The sequence below is a fragment of the Oryzias latipes genome, chromosome 2, assembly GCF_053564925.1.
Source record: "Oryzias latipes strain Hd-rR chromosome 2, Olatipes_Hd-rR_3.1".
NCBI lineage: Eukaryota > Metazoa > Chordata > Actinopteri > Beloniformes > Adrianichthyidae > Oryzias > Oryzias latipes.
The window spans coordinates 37,457,501-37,480,213 of NC_136238.1; the positions used below are offsets into that span (position 1 = coordinate 37,457,501).

Genomic DNA, 22,713 nt, shown 5'->3' on the forward strand with positions numbered 1-22,713 from the left:
TTTTAAAAATAATTTCTAAACATTTAAAAGTTCTAGACCTCTTTGACATGTAATTTAAATTATTTAGAAAAACCCAACAATAAGTCAATAATATACAAATAATAATAAATCAATAGTGAATCAATACAAACAATAAATAACAATAAATAAATAATAAGTCAATTAATAATAAAAACAAATCTATTAATAATAATAATAATAAATCAATAGTAAGTCAATGCAAACAATAAATAATAATACATAAATAATAAGTAAATAAACAATAAAAATATGTCTATTAATAATAATAATAATAAATATTCAAAAGAAATACAAAAGTAAACAATAGATTTATCCTAAAAAAAACAACAACAACAAATAAAAACAATAGATTTATACTGATTCATGTGAGTGATCAATTTGTGTAACACAGATGCTATGGTGTCGGGTTTCAAGCAAACAGTGTGGCCTCTTATCTAAATGTGTTTCCACAAAATGTTCTGAATATATCCAGACTGTATTGCTAGTTGGTACCACAGTGATCCATCTGGATTAGCTCTTTTCTAAGATCCACATTTTCCTTAAGTCTGAATCCTTTGGAAACCTGCAAGAAAAGTTCAGTCACTGAGTCAGAAATGTATAAATCTATATTACTATAATAGTCTAGTATGCTGTATACAGGTTTAGCCAAATCAAATGTACATTTATGTCGATAGCAAATTATCCGTACATCATGCAGCATGTTGATAATAATAGCCCTGCAGCATCATGCATGTCAACATGTGTACGATTAATGAAGCCCCTGCAGCCTTAAAAGAAAAAAATTAAAATACTTACCTGTGATATGAGACACCTTCCTCCTTTATGGACTCATTTCTCTGATTTTGGCAGTTGAAACCCAAACAATGAACTGGTATTATGCAAAAATTGTGTTCACATGCAGGCACTGCAGCAGTAAGTTGACCTCACCAAGATGGCGGTGCTCTCCTCCCATGAGGAATCACATGATGTCTCCTCTAGTGATATAACTCATTGGTGCACACACAGTCATTGGCGATCTCGGTGAGCGCCCTAGACTAAGAACATCCGTTTCTGCGTAAAATTTATGAAGTTTGCATCAAGGAGCCCCTACCATGCTGTCACCTTGCTGCTACGATGACCGTATGTTGCGCTGTTTGTGTAGAACACGCTGGGGCGGCGTGTTCTACAAACAGGTAGAGAGGCGGGGCTTAGATTCACCGCTTATGATTCCAGACCCGTGACACACTGTCAGCTGCTTCCTAATACTTAATAATAATTAATGACTAATGATAGTTGTCATCCGTAAAATGAATCTAATTTATTGGGTTTACTGGATTTAAAGAAAAATAAATAAATAGAAAGGAGTCGGCATCAAAGTGAATTTGTTTCCATCATGTCACTCAATCCTAACTCTGGTGTTTGACAGACAGAAAAGTCTATTCAAGGTTGTGGAAAATGGACAAAACATCAAAGGAAACATCACGCTCATAAAGAATAAAAATAATTAGATTAAATAATTAAAATTAATATACTGTCTGGAACATTCTCATCTATAAAGTAATTTTTTTTGTTAAAAAAACAGTGTTGTTGCATAATGAGGAAATAAAACACTTTATGTTCTTAATTTGTTATTTATTTATTTATATTTCGTCATCAAAAAGTATCAACAAAAGTACCGTTAAAATACCGGTTCGATAAGCAGTATCGATAAGAGTAGTAGTACCGTTAAAACCTTAACGATACCCATCCCTAATAATAATATTAATAAACTTTATTTGTATAGCACCTTTCAAGATAAAAATCACAAAGTGCTTCACAGTAAAACACGGTGAAACACAGAATATAATACAAAAAATTAGTTTGAAAAAAGCTTTTTTAAACGGATAGGTTTTTAGCTGCTTTTTAAAAGAAAACGCTGAGTCTGCAGATTTGAGGCTGAGAGGAAGGGAGTTTCAGAGGGATGGAGTTACTGCTGTAAAGGCTCTGTCACCTTTAGTTTTTAACCGGGTTCTCTTAACAACCAGCAGACCCTGGTCACATGACCTCAGGGACCTGCTGGGAGTGTACGGCTGCAAAAGGTCTTTTAAGTAGAACGGTGCTTGGTTATTGAGAGCTGTGTGTATAGCGGATAGAGTCAGTGCAGCTGGAATAATAACGGGGTGACGTGTGAAAACTTGAGCTAACTTCTATGTGCAGGCAAGAGCGACACAGAAAAAGACAAGTTAAAAAAAATACAATGATGCTCAGAAATAAAAATGTCAACAGAAATATGCACACTTAATGTAAAAACAAGGTTGAGTGTTCCACCTTTAACATGTGTGGACCCAGACACATGCTGAATAGAATTAAAAGAGTCCATGAGACTGAAACCTCTGGCAAAGAGGTCAGAGTCATCATTAATGTGTATGTTAAAATCACCAACTATGATCAGGTTAGACAGCTTCATAGTGGAAGATAAAAAGTCACACAAACACACACCATAGATAACAATAAAATAATAGTTCATAAAATAGAAATTCATATCAGGCAGATTTGTTAAACAGCCGTAAGAACCGAAACGTATGGAACAGAGCCCTATGAGACTCTGAATGGAACCGAATTGAGATTTTAGCGTATCGTTACACCCCTAGACATAAATCTGATGGAGAAATCAATAGAATCTGCAGTTTGGATCAGTTTCTATTGAAAAAGGCTGCATAAATATGACAGACAGCTTTCAGGTTCAGATGCAGTTCTGAAAAACAGCAGAAACATGATCTGATGGAGTCTCTCATTTATCCTCATTATTCCTCCAAACAGCCCAATCAAGTTGGCCCAAAGGCACAGTGGCAGAGCAACATGTTGTCTATGAAGAACCTACTCAGCTGTGCTACAAATAACAACAAACATCCAAACCACAACGGTAAACAATCAAGACCAACACAACTGTCAATATCCAGAATCCAGCAAATATCCCAAACAGAACATTATTACCCACAATGCACCTGCACAGGTCCTGCAGCAGACAGGGTCTTTCCAATAACTTTATTAGTCTCATCTTTTTAAAACTGAAAAGGTTTTTCTTCAACATTTAAAACATAAAACAGGAAACGAAAATATTTGACAATCCAGTTGATGACAAGCTGCAGAAAGACTGAAATCCATCAGATTGTAAAAACGTAGAGGTGGTCCTTTGATGATGATGATGTGATGAAGATCAGACGCTGATGTCACTGATGTTCTGGCTGTTGATGGGCTGGATGTGGGTCCTGGTGGTGCTGAAGAATGAAAGATCCTTCTACCTGCAGTCATTCCTGAAGGAAGCTGATTGCAGCTGTTCTCTCCTGACAGATGGAATGATGGGAAATGAAGTTCATGTTGAAGTGTGCTCCAAGCAGAACAGAAACGTGGAGTCCTGAAGATTTGAAGGATCAAAGACAAAGATGTTCTGTAGAGAAGATGTGAGAAGAAAGTCCAGAATGAATCCACTCTGACTTCTCCTCATGTCTCTGAAGCTTGTGTCTTCATGTCTTCACCTCAGAGTTTCTTCTGGATTCCATGTGGATCAATAATATTGATCATGTTCTGTTGTCATTTTCCATCAGAACTTCAGGCTTTTCTCTGCTGATGATCTCTGAGCTGAACTTCTTGGAGGAATTCCTGAATCTGGGATTTGGAGCAAACAGTCAGAACAAAGGAGGTTTCCATTTCTTCTAAGCTCTGCCAGAAGAAAAGAGCTGAAGCTTGAAGCTGAAGCAGCATTTGCTCAGAGAATCTGTCCTCCAGACCAACAAGTCCCACCACAGCCTTGAAGACGTTTCCAGAAGCAGCAGCAGACTGTGTTGCCATGACGATGCTGAAGTCAGCTGCTGCTCTGCAGGAGAAAGTCTGCAGCTCCTCAGTCAGGAAGCTCTTTCAAGCTCGTGCACATCAAGGTTATAATAGTTTCAGATTTTTTTATTAGTTTTAGTTTTTATTGCGTTTTGAATTTTTGTTTTTAAATTTATTTAGTTTTAATTAGTTTTTAGTGGCTGCTTTACTAGTTTTTATTAGTTTTTAGTTTTTAAAATTGCTTCGTTTTAGTTTAGTTTTTATTAGTTTTAGTGTTAGTTTTAGTTTTTTTTTTGTAAATTAGGATATTTCTCAGGTGCATGATTCAAAATCACCAGAATAAGTATTGTATGATAAAAACTAGATCAAAGATACATTTTGAAACACTTATTATTCAGAGGACACAAGGACAACCATCCTTAAATTAAAATACAACAGCCGATAACAGCATTACGTTATTTGCTCTCGCTTCTTTTTCGGGGGAGGGCGGGCGACAGGCTAGCCTGTCTAGGTACTGTTGATTTGCGTTTTTGTGTGCGCTTTTTAAATGTACTTTTAGATTCGTAGGGTTTTTCCCCTTTAAGGAGCGTTCCACAAATTTTGTCTCCTGCTTTGACTACAAGGCACTTACTTTAGTTTTCGACGCTGTTATATTCAAAAAAGTCCCAAATAGGACTCTCCCGCTTTCTCCTAACTTTAATTGCAGCCATGCAGCCGTCTCAAAGATGTGCTAAAGCGACAGATGAAGAGAGCAGGCATCCCACACTACAACTGGGAAGAAGAAGCCCTACAAAAATCCATATGGCGTGAAACTTTAAAGGAAGCCATGACAACCATTGAAGACCAACGCCAACGTGAATACCAACAGGCACATTACCGGCGTCACTCCGTGGCAACTTCAACCGATTTCAAATGCTTGAAATGTGATCGCTTCTGCAGATCCCGTGCTGGACTAGCAGCCCACATGAGAGCCTGTCATTTTTAATCCTCAAACTCAAGACAATCAACTTCGACAACGAAGGACAGCCATATATATAATGCAGCCATCACGCTCATGTAAATGTCTATGACCACACTAGTTGGCAGTGTCTGACAGACATCATGTGACGTCACAGACAACGTGATGCCGTAAGGGTGAGATACACAGTAAAACTAGCAGCGTGAAGTAAATAGACTTTATTTCAACCCAAAAGACTTATGTATTAACAAGACGAAAACGAAGTATTTTTTGGGGGTTAATATTAGTTAGTTTCAGTTCGTTTTATACACACAATAAACAGTTTTAGTTAGTTTTCGTTTTTTTAAAAACTCTCGTTTTTATTTTTATTTCAGTTAACGAAAATGTTTTTTCAGTTCTAGTTTTAGTTTTTTCGTTCGTTTTCGTTAACTATAATAACCTTGGTGCACATTTTTTTTATTTTTTATTTTTTATTGAACAATTGCAACATACAAAACCAGAAAATACAACAATTATGCACATATAATGTACAATAGAATTCTGAATACAGAACAAACGTGTTACATTCTTTAAAAAATACTAATTATTAATAACAAACACAAAAGGGAATAAAAAATAAAATGAAACAAAAAAATAAAAAGAGAAAAGAGAAAATGCGAGAGTAAATCTATGTCAGCAGTCCAAGAGAATTACAGATACTAATTGTTTTTTGAGCTTTTGTATTTTTTGAAGCAGAAATTAAGTTTAAATAACGCTGCAGTTCCAGTTTGAACACAAAGAAATCAGGTTTTTTATTGTAAAATTTTCTTTTGTGTATATTAAATTTAGCCATAAATAATACCATGTTTACACAAAAGAAAGCATCATGGTCTTTGACATCAAAGCTATGAAAACCAAAAAGTATGTTTTTATAATAAAGTTGTATGTCAGCAAAAATAGAATCGGTGATAAATTTGTGAATGTTTTTCCAAAATCTGTATGTAAATTCACAAGACCAGAATAAATGAGAGCAGGTTTCAGGTTGTTTCTGGTAAAAAGTACAACTGGTGTTTATGTCAGCCTTAAATTTAGTTAAGTAATGCTTTGCTGGATAAAATCTGTGTAGGAGTTTAAAAGAGATTTCTTTGACTTTATTTGTTAAGAAGTATTTTTGTGGTAAAGACCAGACTTTTTTCCAATCAATGTTACAAGTGAAATTAGCCCAATAATAGATAGCTGATGGAACAGAAACTAAATTATCTTGAAACAAAGCTCTGATTTTTGAGTTCAACTGTTTAGCGGAAGTGAAGCAGAAATTACCCAGAGGAGATTTGAGCACCTCAGGAGGATGAAGAGTCAGAGGATGAGCGCTGTAGAAACCCCTGAATAACATGCAAAGCCCAGATGGGACGGCATCAAACACTACTGCAAATTCTTTGGGAGTTATTGGTACTTTATACTGTATAGTGAACTCTGAATAGTTATATAATAATCCAGGTTCTTTGAATAATTGATTGAGGAAAATTATACCATTATTGAACCAGTTACTTAAAAAAAGAGTTTTCATTTTATAGACAATATTACAGTTATTCCAGATAATACAACTCTGTGGAGAAAAGTTGTGTTTGTAGATCAGAGCCCAGGCTAAGAGAACCTGTTGATGAAAATTTGACAGTTTCAAAGGGATTTTTGGAATACTATAGTTACAGCATAGCAGGAAGTTAAGGCCTCCTACCTTTGAAAATACAAAATGTGGAATAAAGTTCCAGATAGATGTGGGGTTATTGAGATATTTCTTAATCCAGATTACCTTGAGTGTATTGTTAAGGGCAGTAAAATCAATACAATTTAAACCGCCTTTATCAGAGGTATTTAAAATAACAGATTTTCTGATATAGTGAGTTTTATTTCTCCATAGAAAGTTATATAATATTTTATTAATTGTATTGCAGACTGTGTTATTAACCTGTAGAGATTGAGCTGCATACGTTAAACGAGAGATTCCTTCTGCTTTTGTAAGCAGAACTCTGCCTTTCAAAGACAAATCTCTTTGCAGCCATTGGTTTAGGTTTTTTTTTGGTTTTATCTATTATTGGAGAGAAATTTGTAGAACATCTGGATTGCATATCTTTAGTGATTTGAATACCAAGGTACGTAACAGATGTTCTTACAGGAATACCTTGGATAGATGTAAGTAAACAGTTTTTAACAGGCAGAATTTCACATTTATTTAAATTAAGCATAAGTCCTGAAGCTTTAGAAAAGGATTGGATAATATTAATCGCCACAGCTACTTGTGAAGCGTCTCGGAGAAAGAGAGCAGTGTCATCTGCTAGTTGACTTATGAATATTTCCCTCTCAGCCACAATTAAACCTTTTAATGGGCTGAGTTTGATATGTAGGTTGAGGAGTTGAACAGAAAGAAGAAACAGATAGACTTACCCCACGTTTCAAGAAGAATCTAGGAGAAGTTCCGCTGGCGAGTTTTATAGAACTATTACTATTGACATATAAAGTTTGAACAGCATTGCAGAAGAATTTACCAAAACAAAATTTATTAAAAGCAGCAATAATAAAATTGTGTTCTAAAGAATCAAAGGCTTTATAAAAGTCTAGAAAAAGAATGAGACTGTCATCCTGCACGAGTTCTGAGTAATCTAGTATGTCTAAAATTAATCTAATATTGTTTGAGATATGACGATTCTGCATAAATCCAGACTGATTTTCATCAATAATTGTATCTAAGACTGGCTTTATTCTATTTGCAAGAATCAAAGCCAATATCTTATAATCACAATTCAATAAGGTGATTGGTCGCCAGTTATCTAAGGAAAGAGGATCCTTTCTCGGTTTAGGGATCAGTGTAATAAGTCCCTGAGATAACGTGGGAGGGAGTGCACCCTTGTTAATGCTTTCTTCAAAAACTTTTAATAAAAATGGGGCTAAATTGTCAGAAAACTGTTTATAGAACTCGGCAGTAAGGCCGTCTGTTCCAGGAGATTTATTTATTTTCAGATATTTTATAGCATCTGTAACCTCATTCAAAGAGATGACATCATCACAACAGACTCTATCCTCTTCACTCACTGGAGTAATATTATTGACAGTGTTAAGAAAGGTAAAGGCAGATGTTGAACAATAGTTGGAAGAATAAAGTTTACTATAAAAATCAGAACAATATTTTGCTATGGTACTTCTATCATCAGAAATGACCCCATTAATATTTAATTGTGAAATAGAATTCCTATTGGACTGGTGTTTCTCTAGCCTGAAAAAATAGGCAGAGTTCTGCTCTCCTTCTTCAATCCACCTTCTCCTAGATCGGATAAATGCTCCTTCTGCTTTACGTTTATAAATGTCATCTAACTTGTGTTGTAAGTCTATTAAAGCTGTTTTATCCGTTTCATCTAGGACATCTGTTGGCTTAGATGTAAGAAGAGCAATCTTCTGTATTACATCTGTCTCAACAGCTTCTCTTTTTTTTTGTTAAATCAGAGCTATATTTTCTAAAAAATTTACCAAGTTCGTATTTCAAAAGTTCCCAATTATTACAGAATGAATGTTCAGCTAGTGCTTTGTTCCAATAAAGTTTTATTAAGCGATGAGTTTCAGAAATCACCTCCAGATGCTCAAGAATGGTACTGTTTAACTTCCAGTATGAAGCTTTAGTGCCAGAGGAGCTCGACAAAGGGACAGTTAGATGAATTGTTTTATGGTCTGAAAGCGGTGTGGCATGAATATCTGTTTTAACATTTTTTAAGTCTTTAGAAGTAAGCCAGAAATCAATGCGTGAGTGTCTGGTCTGTGATTTGTTACACCATGTATAAGCTCTTTGGTTTGGATGCGAGTCTCTCCAAGAATCAATTAAATCTAAATTTTGTGCAAACAACTTTATAGGAGAGTTAGAGTCTGGACTCCTGGGAGGCCATTTATCCATAGAATTATCAAAAACTGTGTGAAAATCCCCTCCAAATATTATAAAAGACTTTGGGTATTTAGACAGCCAGTGTAATAAACGTGTTTCTAGTCTATTGAAGAGAAGATTATTTTCTGTTTGGGAGTTGAACCCGTACACGTTGACTACAATAAAGACGGAATGGGCTACTTCAAGTATCATAAAAATGTAATGACCATCTTTATCGCTGTCAGATAGCAAAACTTTTCCATTGAATCTGTTTTTGAGAATGCAGACACCAGCAGCTCGCTCTGTACCATGTGACATCCACACATCATTTCCCCACTGTGACCTCCAGAAGGATTTGTCTTGTTCAGTTGAGTGGGACTCTTGGATAAAACAAAAATCTGAATTAAACTGCTTACAAAACAAAAAAATGGCTTTACGTTTAACATTGTTTCTTAAACCTCTCGCATTTAAAGAAATAATGGATAAAGACATGAAGTTGAAATAGAAAAAAAGAACAAAAACAAAAGATATTTAGACCAAAGAAGAAGAAAAAAGGAGTTGAGTTAAGGATTTTTGGTCGCTTAGGAACAGAAAGAGGATAAGAACCTGCAAACCATTACAAAAAAAGCTGTGAACTAAGACCCTAACAATAATTATTTCCTTATGAAATAACACCAAAGTGATGGGCGTTATTAGTCCCATCTTACTCATAAGAGTAAATGTTTGAAGAAAAAAATAAATAAAAATAAAACCCACAATGCTGCTACATAATTCACATTTAAGTATAGTGTAATACTTAAAATAACATTATAATGTTATATCAAAAACAAAATTAAAGCAAGATAAAAATTAAAATAAAAAGTAGCAGCTTGAATGCAATAGCTTATGAGCTCAAATAAAATCAAATTTTAAGCAACAGTATCATCTTTTACAAATGTGGAAAATAGCAAAAAACGTTCAGATCCAGCTTTGACATCTGCAGCCTTCGTCTCCAGCTTGTTCTCCCTCCTGGCTTTCTCCACAGTCGGTGTCTCCGTTCGCGGTCCTCAGCAGACAGATCCTCCGCCATCCTCAGGTTGTGTTCTTTCAGGAAGGCAGATTTCTTTGCAGCGCGCCAGACAGCATCGCGGTGAATCCTCGCAGTAAACTGGATGATGATCCCTCTCGGTTGGTTGTTGTTCGGTCTCTTCGGGCCGAGTCTGTGTACCGTATCCACTACATCGGGGAGTTTGTCTTTTGCCTCCGGTAGAACAGACTGGCAGATCTGGATCACTTCTTGCCGCACGTTCTGATTTTCTTTCTCAGCCAAACCGCGAAGTTTCAGATTCCAGCGGCGGGAGTAGCTTTCCAGCTGGGAGATCCTTTTTTCCTGTGTTTCCACGATTGTTTTATATTTCTCCAGTTGTGCCTCAGCGTGGATCACTCTGTTCTTCATGTCACTAATTTCAGTACAAACGACATCAACGGAGTCTTTTACAGCTGAGATTTGCATGGAGTTCTCCTGCACAGCTTTTTTCATCTCAGAGATCTCTCTGGAGTTGCCGCTAATTAACTTTTCCAGAGTGTCTGACCTCGAGTTTATCAATTGTGTAAGTGACGAGAGTTGAGAAAGAACAGCCTCTGTCTCCGTTTCTGTGACTTTTCTCAGCTTACCAGCTGGGGAAGCAGTGGGTGTGCAGGGAAGAGCAGGGAAGTCTTCTTCTTCCATTAGGAATGGTTCCGAAACTGCCTCCATGTAGTCATGCATTGAGTCAATTAATTTGACTTTAGCATCAGTAGTCTTACTCGACGCAGACGGCTTTGCAGGATGGCTAACGTTAGCAGGTTTGCTAACAGAGCCAACACTCGCTAGCGATTTCTTGAGTTCCGTCTTTCTCTTCTCGGCTTTGCTCATATTGCTTTGAGAACTATGCAAAAAGTATAAGGAAATTGTAAAGAGGTAAAAAAAAATCAAGAAAGGGTCTTTGCTCACCGTGTATTATTACAAAAAACAGTTAGGTTTGCAGAGCTCAGCCAAACACGACTGTTCAGAGCGCCATCTTGGTCACCCCCTCCAAACGCCACTATTCATCCAGCGCGTGGAGCGCCAGAGTCCAAACGGGCTTAATTAGATCAAACAAATGTGCCTCCATCCCTTATCCGTGGATGACAGGTTGTTAAAATCCCACTCCGATCATCTTCTGATCTACTTCCAAACTGTTCCCATTGGTCTTTTGATGATGATGATGATGATGATGATGATGCAGTTTTTAGACTAAATAAAAATATAATAAAAACGCTGTCATTTTCTAGGACATAGTTTCTCCAGAGCAAGAGAAGTTCATTAGTAATTCACGTCTGAGGCAGGATGGTGGTGCAGATTCGTCTCCTTCCCACCATCCATCTGTATACAGACTCCCCCTCTTTCTTACAGCCCCCCAAGCTAACATTAGCAGTACAACAAAAACAGCAGCAATGTAGATCTATCCATCTGTCCAGTTAGATCCAGATTCCAGCTCAGACCAGGAAAACAAAGACATTCATGGATCAATCATGGTTATGGATGATCAGAATGAAGCAGAGCAGAGAGACTGTGTCCTGCAGAGTTTAGTTTGTAACCCTTGTGCTATCTTAGATGACCCCACCCTTACATTGACGTGTTCTCCCTACCATGACAAAGGTGGATAAAGGTGGAAAGATTTCATGTAATCCATGGACACCAGTGAAGATCACAAATCATTGAAGAAAAAAGATTCAGAGCACTGTCTAGTGGGTCTAGATGACCCAACTCCCAATGTTAAAGTGCCTAGGATAGCACAAGGGTTAATCTACAAGCTTTTATAAACTATTTGTGTTTATCAGGACAGGATTTTCTTCATGTTTTTTTGACACAAGAACGTTTTTTTTAGAACCCATCAAAGATAAAATATCAATGAAAACAGTTATTTCATGTTTCTTATTGCCTTGGGGAAGCATTACATAAATGTATAAATTTTGAAAAATATGTGTTTTCAAAATGTGCTCAACCATTTGGCTGAGCAGGAACTTCACGTATATGTGATATTATTTCAAATGTAGTATTGTTCCCTGTCAAAACACAAAAGAAAACTTTTATTTGGTGTCTTGACAACAAAATGAAGCAGAAGATAAAAGTGGAGATGAGAAGTTTTTGCCTCCTTTCTCTGCCTGTGATGTGATGAAGGCTTCAGTTTCTGTTTCTGCTGCATCGACTGTGGGAGCAGAAGTTCATCAAACCTGTCTTCTCTGTTGCCTTAAAATCCTTCCAGTTTTCCTTTTAGAGCTCATGTTTGCACAAATATACATAGATGATGAAAGTTTTTGAAAAGTGACTCAACACTTTCCACAGAGTGCCAACAAAAACGTGAAATCACCACATTCTGACCTCAATCCAAGGTGACAGAAAAGTCCTGTTCTTCTTTCTACACTCAGTACATTTTTAATGTAGAGACAGAAGAACATTTGGAAATTAATTTGATTCAGACTTCTTGATTAAAATAAAACAAATTACAGAGAAAAAATCTGCAAACATTGGAAAGAGAGGAGAGGAACCTGAGCTTTGATAGGTTTAGATCATAATGGTTTGTCTTAATAAACATAAAATTCAGTTTTCTTCATTGTCTGAGGATATGGAGCAGCAGATCTGAGGTGAAGCAAGATGGACAAAGAGAAGTGCTGGAGTTCAGAACATTCACATAGAAATTCATCTAAAATATTTAAAATAATCCTTGATTTTACCATCAAAGATGTTTGATCTCCATCCAGACACATTTATGATCTCCAGCTGCAGAAAAACGTGTCAGATTTCTGTGTCGCTTCCTGAAGCTGAGAAAAAAAACAGTTTAAACTCCAGATTTTCTAATTACAGATTAATGAAGAGAAAAAAAACGCAAACATGAAATAAAAGAGGCTGATGAATCTACACAAAGACTGAAAAGGATCCCAGTGCATCATGGGATATCCCCTTTATCAACCATTGTGGCAGAACCTCAGTCCTGTCAGCCTCTATAAACTCAGTCTGAGTGTGGAGCTGCTTTCTGGAGGATGTTTTCTCTCATCTGCTCTGTTGTTTTCCACGGGGAAAACTTGGTTAGGATGTCTGTGTTTCCAGCATCTGGATTCAACTGGATTCCTTTTGATTCTGCCTGCAGCACATTGTGCACATCGACATCAAGAGCCTCCAGTGTTTGATTCTTCCAAGTCTGGGATCAAGTGAACAAACTCATGTTGACTAGGAGTCGTTGTCTCCATGTGACTTCATCTCTGGTCGTCTGCTTTTAAGGAGCAAAAAGTCTTTTCCCACTTGGAGCCCCGCCCCCTGGAATCCTGATCCTGATGCTGGTGGTCTCTCTGCAGCTGCTTCTGGACCCTGGGCCTTTGGGCCGCATTTACACTGCAGGTCTTGATGCCCATATCCGATTATCTGACTATATCCGAGTTTTTTGACGACCCGCTTACATCATCTTTTAAAAGTGACACGTATCTTATTTCTGCATTTACACTATACAATGCTGAAACTATCAAACGTAGACGTTCTGAGGACTACGTAGCAGTATTTCCGCCTTCCGCGGACCTCTTTTGGACTTTTGTGATTGCGGTTGTCATGGAGGCAAGGCGGCGACAGAAAGAGGCGTTGCCTTGGGCGCTCCAGAGGGGATGCGCGGGGAGTAAAAAGGAGGGCTGGTCGGCTCTCTCTGAGTTTTGAATGAGGAAGTGTTTGCAGACGTGCTGTACTAACAGTTTGATCCAAGTGTTGAACCTTTCCTGCGCGATGACTTCTCTTTTCCGACCGTAGTCAGAAACACACGGGAGATTTCCTCGGGGTTCACTTTTCCGTTCTGAACCCTCAGCCTCCAGAGTGGGCTAAGAAAGACTCCAAAACTTTTGGGCGAGACACCTTATTTTTAATTTACGGTTCTCCCACACTCCCCCGCTCCGCGCTCACACCCCCTCTCTCTCCTTACACACACACGCAAGCACGCGCACGCTCACACACACACACGGTCCCCATCATACACGCTCCCCAAAGAAATAAACGGCTTCTAGCCTGTTCCATAGCAACGGTGTCCCGCTTCATTAGTTACCGTTTGCGTCCGGACCGGACATAACAGCGGTTTACGACTACGGTCTGAAGCCTGAGGCTGAAAGGTAACACGCTGACAGCAAAATCAGCACAAAAAGCACTTTAATAAGTCATGTGATCTCAGTTGGTGGTGTCCTGAATTGACGTCACTGACGTACGACTCGCATTTAGTTGGAAATATCCGATCTGTCTGCTTACATGGCACACGGAAATGCACGGATCCGATTCGTATCCGATTTATTTCCACATATGAGAGAGGCCTGTATCCGATCTGAGAAAAACGGAATCCATGCGCTTTTGTCCTGCTTACACATTCACCGATCATATCCGATCTGTGCCACGTGAGAGGAAAAAAAATCGGAATTGGGTCACTTGAACCATGCAGTGTAAAGGCGGCCTTAGCCTCGTTCAGCTCATGGTTCCTCTGTCAGTCTCTTCTCCTCAAAGGCCTGTCAGCACCTTCAGATCAGCTCAGATCCATCCAGACCTCTGCAGGAGCAGACACCTGGAAAACATCCTCCATCACCTGGAACACCACCAGCAGCCGTGGGGCCGCTCCACTCAGTCGCCGTGGCAGCAGAGGACAGAGGCCACTTTCAGTGGGAGGTCAAAGGTCAGACATGATCTGAGCAGCGCCGCCACACTGTCACTTCCATGTAGACATGTGTGTTGCTGTCATGTGTTGTTGTCGTCCAGCTGAACAAGCTCTTGGTGGTGTTGTTGGTGGAAATGACAGTTTGAAGTCCAACACGTCTGGACTAAATCAAACTTCTTCACAGCAGATTTGACCTTCAGCTGTTTCACATTACAACTTCAATCTGCTTCCAATCTGCAACCAGTAGAGGGCGCTAAGCGGCAAAAAGCTTCACTGTTTGCCCAGAAGAAGAAGCCTCACCAAACATTCATGAAGGTCAGACTCCGTGCACGGTGGAGCAGTGGTTAACGCTCTCAGTGAGAAGGTTCAAATCCCAGCTGTGACCTTTCTGTGTGGAGTTTGTCTGTTCATTCCACCCGTGTTTCCTCCCACACTCCAAAAACATGCTTCATACGCTGATGGTTCCTCTGAATGCCCCTAGGTGTGTGTGGGCGTGTGTGCGCATGTTCGCTGTGTGTGCGCTGAAACCAGATCTCGCACGTTGCAGGAAGGGGGGTGTGTGGTGTGAGGAGCGCAGTCAGGCGCTGTTTTAGGAGTGAAAAACTTGAAAAAGTAACAAAGAAAGTTCATCTTAAAGAACTGAGACAGCTTGTTTTTACAGCCTTCGGGCCTGGAGATGACCACAGTCAGACAACGTAAACCCCCCCCTAAAAAAGGAGGATTGCCCCACAGTTTGAGAACATACAAGTGAAGGATCTTTTATTTAATGTTTTTATATTTTATAAAGGATTTTTCACTTTGTTCATTTCTTTTCTGCATGATTCTGTGGAGGTGAACAGGAGTTCTATTATATTTTCTATCATCTTTTCTTTATGCATTTAAAGAATTCTATTTTTTAAAAACTTTTCCAAAAGCTGAGCGAGCAGATCAGACAGATTTATTGTTATAATTGGGGTTTATGGATCTTCAGACAGACTGAGAGTATATTTGAATAAACCCCTTCTGGATTTGAGGCTAAGCTTTATTTATGAAAATGATATTTGGATGCATTCCTTGTTGGACGGAAAAAAGAAACAAAAGAGGAGAAAAAGTAACAGAGTGGAATGTCAGAGATGGGGGAGAAGGGGTTAGAGTGGGGGGGTAGTCAATATCACAAAGTTAAAACATAAAAGTGTCGTCAGTAAATTACATAAAATAATCAGCACAAAACTATTTGCAGGTTAGAAGTATAATCATACATCAATGTTTAAAGATTTATCTCCCAGGATTTCTGCACACAGACAGGTACACACAATATTCACATTACCAATATTCATGAAGGGGGGGCGGGTAGAAAAAGAGAAACAACAACAATACCCATGTCTGTATTAGTGTAGAGGTGAACAAGCAGGTGGGTGAATGAATGTGAGTCTCTCAGAGTGAACCTTGATCACACTGAACGCTGCAGCAGAGGCAGGAGGCCCCCCACACCCCAGAGCTGGGGGCAGACAGAGCAGCAACCCGGACGATCCAAGAGCCCCCCAGTCTGACAAAGATCCAGGAGCAACACCCCCCCCCCCATGCACCTGACCCCCACCACAGAAACAGAGACGTGCTTTTGTGCTTTTTAAAATAAATACATTGATCTTGTGGAGGTGAACAGAGGTTCTATTATATCTTCTCTGTTCTTGGTATTCTGCATTTAATGGATTCTATATATTCATGTATATTTCATTACAGAAATCTGCTTGATTCCTGCCTTCAGTGACAGATAATAGGTACCAAGGTCACCAGTAGGCCTGTTTTTGACTTTAGTCTCTGTTTTCTTTCTGTACTGGAGTGTTTATGGAACCACAACACCTGCAATGCAGACTAGACAAAAACACACCATTCTAATGACGTATCTAGTATGTTTACATCTTCCCTTACTGAATAATAAAAAAGCCTTTTAGCCTTGAGGACAGAGAGAGAGGACAGCCACAGAGCCTAACAGGTCGTGTTTCTCCACCTCTCCCCTTTTGGAAAAGGTTTGAAAATTCATGCAGACTCTTGTGTGTCTTTTCATTTCTGCACATTTTTGGACGTCCTGAACCATCTGAATCTGTGAAGGCCGGACGGGACGGCAGCAATTTGGAGGCACAGACGGGGGGGTTGAGGACAGTTTTTCTGGATTAAATTTGGCCTGGATGAAGGGTTTCTCAGGAGTGGACTGACGACACGGGTGAACCCTACAAAGGTAAGCAGAAACCTGTCAATCAAATTCTGCATTGGGCGTAGCCAAATCAAGTGTCTGATGTCCACAAAGTGAGTAACTCAGTAAATTGTAGAATTGTACATTTGGGAAAATTAGATTATTTAAGAAAAGTGACAATAAGGTTTACAGAATAAGAGAAAAAAAGAAAAAGTGATGAAGTGTCCTAGAGTTTGGAAACTCCAACAGTTCTCTGACGGGAGGCTGGTTCACTGGGATTGTTGTCCCGGGGAGGTGAGGACCCCCCCAAGGACAGAATGCATGTTGTTGTCCAATGTTGTTGAGGAATTCTAAATCAGAATAGAAATATATGTAATATTATTCTGTAAAGGAGGATTGAGGTTTAACACAGAGAGGAAGGTGCAGGTGTGTGTGTGTGTGTGTGTGTGTGTGTGACAGAAAGACAGAAAAAAATGGGGGGAGGACATGAGGGTTAATGCTACTTACATACTAAATAAATATATAATATAATATAATATAATATAATATAATATAATATAATATAATATAATATAATATAATATAATATAATATAATATAATATAATATAATATAATATAATATAATATAATATAATATAATATAATATAATATAATATAATATAATAATAATATAAACTACATACTCACTGGGCAATTATTTTAACTGGGGGGGGGGGGGGGGGGGGCATTAGGTTCTATAATTGGATAGAAGGGCCGGACCAGGAGCAGATGTGTGGAGAGAGAATGATATAACATTGAATGTAGATGAAAACATTTGGACTGAAAATTATATTCTAAAAGAGAATATTCTAGAGTCCTTGGTTTAAAACTTTTGTTCCCATTTTAGATCATGTTTTGAATGTGAAGTCCTTTGGCACCTTCAAGGAGATGTAAACCTCTACATGAATAAAGTTTAATTCCTTCATGATCTTTTTAATAAAAGAAAAAAAAAAGAAATAAAATTATTTATGAAATAAGACAAACATTCAGGAAAAGTATACTAATACATTTTAAAAAACAAAACAAACAAAAAAACAATAAATAGTGGATCCTCTCCCATCATAATCCTAACTTTGAGGGCTGCAGCTCATCACGTCTCACAGTTTGTGTAGCTGCGTTGTGTTCTGCACGTCTGTTTCTCATCCAGGAATTCCAGAAGTTTATGGCAGTAAAACTCACTTTCTACACTTTGTTGTGTACTTTGTGCTTTAGTGTATAAGTTTTGATTGTGTTAAAAGTTATGGACTGTATAATTCTTTGCTTTGTCTGCATTTTAACAAGCTATTTGTAGTTGTGTGTGTGAATTGTGTTTGTGTTTAGTTGGAGTTGTGTGTGTTTAGTTGGAGTTGTGTCGGTGACATGGCTAAAGGGAGATAAAGAGCAGCAGGGGCTCTGGGGACAGCAGGAGGTCAGAGGTCATTGGGGAACCAGCGTATGCAGAAGCAAATGAAACACAGCAAGGAGGATCTGATGACGTCTGACAGGACAGAGCAGTGAAGAAAGACAACGTCTTCCCTCTGGGGGGGTCAGAACAAACAGGAAGATCAGAATCAGAATCAGAATCCTTTTGTCATACGCACAGCTTTTACACTGACATACGATATTGTTCGATGATTGTAAGATGAGATGAACTTAGGACAGGGAGGTGTGACAAAGCAGGTTGGTCTGGGAACTGCTTATCCAACAGATGATGGACGTACAGCACACACATACATACTAATTATAAAATAAAAAAACTATTTTGGATGAACAGAAGGTTGCAGCTTTAGGGGTTCCTAAATCTTTAATTATGCAACAGGTGATGTCATTTCTGTAGATGGATGTTTGTTAGGAAACTTTTTCTGGAATCACACTGCATAGAAATGCTGTTAGTTCACGCCCAGCTTTTCCAGACACACATTTAGTTATAATAAGACTTAAAATAAATAAATAAAATAATAAAGGGAAGAAGATTTAGAGGTTTGGACAGACAATGCTTGAATTCATTCTAAAGGCCCGTACACACCGGGACGAATATTCGCCAGGCGTTATTCGCCAGCGTTTTTCGCCACGTTTTTTGTGTTCACACCCAGGCGATTTTCGCTGACGATGAGTGGAGTGAACATGCAATTTCATTCCCTGACATTAGATGGCGCTTAATGTAAAACAGAAATACTCCTGTACACAAGGTGGCGCTGCGCAACTTTACGCTTCTTAAAGTCGCTTTTCACTCAGAAGAAGAGAGCAAGTATTTACACGCTTGTCAGAATCAAACAAAGAAAACATGAATATTTCAAGCACCAGTAGCTCCAACTGGTGCTTGGTTCGGGGATATTTTAGAATGTCCGTCATTATTGCTTCACAGCTGTGTAGACGCTACTTGGCGTCTATCTTCTTCGCTGGTATGTGTGCTCAGCAAGGCAGTTTTGTGTTTGAGCGCCCCCAAGTTGTGTTTTACTGTAACTTCAGAAGCTCCAGACACGTGAGCAAAAGCGCCATTCTCATTGGTCGAGTAGATTTCGACGCAACGCGTCGAAAAAAAAAAACGAACCCGAGGCGTTTTTTTTTTTTGACGCTTTAACGCGTGGCGTTTTTTCGCGTCGGTGTGCACACTCTCGTTGGTGCCCTTTGTTTAGTCACGAGGCGTTAAACGTCGGCGAAAATCGCCGGCGAAATTCGTCCCGGTGTGAACAGGCCTTGACGGTGCTTTAGATAAACTCTAATCAGTTATACTGTTTGGACCCACATCCTAGAGATGCAGCCTCTCCTCACAGCTGCAGGTCTGCAGCCTTGAGTTTCCCAGGGAGATGCAGTCAGAGTGCTTTGTTTGGAATTAGCTGCAAATGGTGTAGAGGAGTGTGTGTGCATGCTGGTGTCATTCAATAAAAACAGAGGATACGGTGTCTGCACAGTGTTAACTAAACAACTAATGTTTCTTCAGACTAGGAGTTGGTATGATGATATGATTCTAACTAATAAACTCACACTAACAATAGTGACAACCATAACGAATGCACCTGAAAGTGAGAAACAATTAGGGATTAAACGTTTAATGTCAAAAGGGACAATAGAGGGACAATAGATTGGAAGTCAATAAACAGTTAATTGAGTTGCAGCTGGCAGCCTCTATCACAGGGGTCGGGAACCTTTTTGGCCAAGAGAGCCATAAACGCCACATATTTTTAAATGTAATTTCGAAAGAGCCATACAATAATGTAGTGTCTCTTTCCCACACTGAGGCACGGAGACTTAACCTCTTTTAAGGTTCTTTATTCTGGTTACTGTAGACCACAACAAACGCCGTAAAATTAATTCAGCAACTCCTGAATCTCTCCTGTCGACACGAGACGAGAGAGAGCGCTTCTCCTAACTTTATATTCACCTGCTCCCGCTGCAGCCCTCCCATTTCCCTTATTCGGCCCATAGCTGAACCCCATTGGTCCAAACTACCTAACAACAGGCTGAGCGACAGAACTGAGAGCCAATCAGATCTCTGCTTGATGCGGTCAATGAACTCCAGAACTTTTAACGCGGCCCAACAGCCAAGTTAAACTCAGTCCGCGACAATATGTTTAAAACTAAATATACAAGTGAATGTGTGCATTTGATGTAATTTCAACATTTTTAAAGTACAATAAGTCTGTGGATTCTTTTTTAATAACATTGTTATTCTGTTGCTAATAAATGATGAGTATTTCTCGTGGTAGTTTTGCTGATGGTCTAGTCTGGTTGATACGTGGTGAGTTTCTGCTTCATGCAGACGTTGAGACTTTAAACGTGATCTTAGGTTGGTATGAATGTTTTGTAGATGTGAGAAAGACTGATCACATGCAGACATGGAGCCAAACACACACTCACACGCTGCAGTGAGTGACGGGCAGCGGGTTTTACGTTTTTACAATCCCTGCGCGATTCACCTGCTGCCTGTCCCCCCAACACCTCAGCCCCCCCCCCCCTGCTTTCTCCCTCACACATCCCGTCCCCGCATCTGCGCGCTCTTTCTCAGAGACGGGAGCGCGCACTTTTAGGCACGGCAATTCACAGGTTTCCAGCTGGTATAAACTCTGTGAAATAATAGATAATAGTAACTGATAGCGCTGGCGCAGATTTTTCTCTCCAAGCACCGCTACTATTGCGCGCCTCTGGCATCGCATCGCGCCCGAGAAGGACTGGACTAATGATAAAAAAAAGTATAATTAAAGATTTGTCTGCGAGCCACATGTGACCATCAAAAGAGCCATATATGGCTCGCGAGCCATAGGTTCCCGACCCCTGGGCTAGACAGAAAGCAAATAAATTCATCAACAAATAAATAAATGAATAAATAAATAAATAAAAATAATTATAGAAATACAATGTCTTAGGCTCACAACTCAGACTCAGTATTCGCATTTGTCTGGTGCATTTCCGCTAGGCCTTGCCTGGTTTCATTTTACAAACTATAACTCACCTATGAACAGTTTTATCTAGTATGTTTACATCTTCCCTTACTGAATAATAAAAAAGCCTTTCAGCCTTGAGGACACAGAGAGAGAGAGGACAGCCACAGAGCCTAACAGGTCGTGTTTCTCCATCGCTCCCCTTTTGGAAAAAGTTTGAAAATTCTCTTGTGTGTCTTTTCATTTCTGCACATTTCATTTTTGGACGTCCTGAACCATCTGAATCTGTGAAGGCCGGACTAGACAGCAACAAAAGACAACGTGGATTGCTGTGATTGTGAGACTAGCAGATGATCGATCGGAGCTGCAGTGAAGAGGACGGCGGTGTTTGTGGGAGTTGGAGCTGAAGATCGGAGCAGGAACCATGTCTTCCCTTCAGTCTCTGAGAGAGTTGATCAGCAAGCGACTAGCTGCTGCTGCTGAAGAAATCTGCAGACTCTGTGAAGGAACCATCGTCCAGTACGAGCAGGAGCTCTGTCGTCAGCGCAGACTGCTGGATGTCTTCTGGAAACCACAGCTGCAGCTCCACCACATAGGTATGTGACCTTCATCACAGAAACAGAGAAGCCCTTTGAGCTTCATGATTTTCTTTTTTTTCTCTTTTAATTTGTGTACTAATTGTGCCAAACAAATCAAATTGTCTAGTCTTACTCTCACATGTACAATTCACCAAAAAGTTACTTAAGTAATTGTAACACGTTACTACCCACCTCTGCATATATATTTATTTCAATGACTCCAGACTCATCAGACATTTTCTCCAATGATTACAGAGTTAATTGATGCTTGGAAAAACCTGAAAGTCCTGTAAATGTATAAAATTCTCCTTGTTGTGTTTGTGTCCCTGCAGTCCTCCCCCAGCATTGGATGACTGAAGAGGAAGATCTCTGCAACCAGCAGAGGAACTTCAGAGTGGAACACGAGGAACAAGAACATCCAAAGATTCAAGAAGAACAGGAGGAACTAGAACCTCCACAGATTAAAGAGGAACCAGGGGAACTCTGCATCAGTCAGGATGAAGATCAGATTGATCTGAAGCAGGAGACTGATACCTTGATAGAGATTCCTACTTATGAGGAAGATGAGAACAGTGAAGCAGATCTAAACAATCAGCAGAGCTTTAATGTAACTGATAGTCAGGATGAAGAAGGAAACCAACATGAAGAATCAACATCAACTACAGATGAAGAGACAGACCCACAGAACAGAGATCAGAGGAAGAAACGAGACAGAAGTCATGTCCAAAGTGTGGACAGCTCTCACATGTCAGCAGGTCAGTGTGACTCTGATGTTAGAAAAAATCCCAAGAAGACAAATCTTGGTAAGAAACACAAGCAATCTCCAAAAGAAAATAAACTTTCCTCTATCAAGTCTGGTAAAAACTCAAGAATAATTACTAACACGTCTGGCTACATGGAAACTGGGTCTGATGAAAGATGTTATATCTGTAAAGAATGTGGAAAAAGCTTTTGTAACAAATCTCTGTTCAGAATTCACACAAGAATCCATGCAAAAGATAAGCCTTTTTCGTGTAAAGAATGTAAAAAAAGTTTTAATCAAATATCTAATCTCAAAACACACATGAGAACTCACACAGGAGAAAAGCCTTTTTCTTGTAAAGAATGTAAAAAAAGTTTTAGTCGAATACATCATCTCAAAACACACATGAGAACTCACACAGGAGAAAGGCCTTTTTCTTGTAAAGAATGTGATTCAAGTTTTAGTCTTATATCTAATCTCAAAACACACATGAGAAC

At 39.1% G+C, this 22,713-nt stretch overlaps 1 protein-coding gene across 2 annotated transcripts in view; it reads left to right on the plus strand.

The window, feature by feature from the left end:
* The first annotated feature begins 15,955 nt into the window (after positions 1-15,955).
* Positions 15,956-22,713, plus strand: part of LOC144987967 (uncharacterized) — a 31,664-nt gene continuing 24,906 nt past the window's right edge. Inside the window, exons 1-3 of one of the 2 annotated variants that reach the window (XM_078937893.1) lie at positions 15,956-16,541; positions 21,190-21,492; positions 21,807-22,229. In XM_078937893.1, the coding sequence (XP_078794019.1) occupies positions 21,321-21,492; positions 21,807-22,229 (595 nt within the window). In that variant the 5' untranslated portion in view covers positions 15,956-16,541; positions 21,190-21,320. Of the gene's footprint in view, positions 16,542-19,642; positions 21,493-21,806; positions 22,230-22,713 lie in introns of those variants that run through there. The other variant, XM_078937895.1, reaches the window with a different exon arrangement.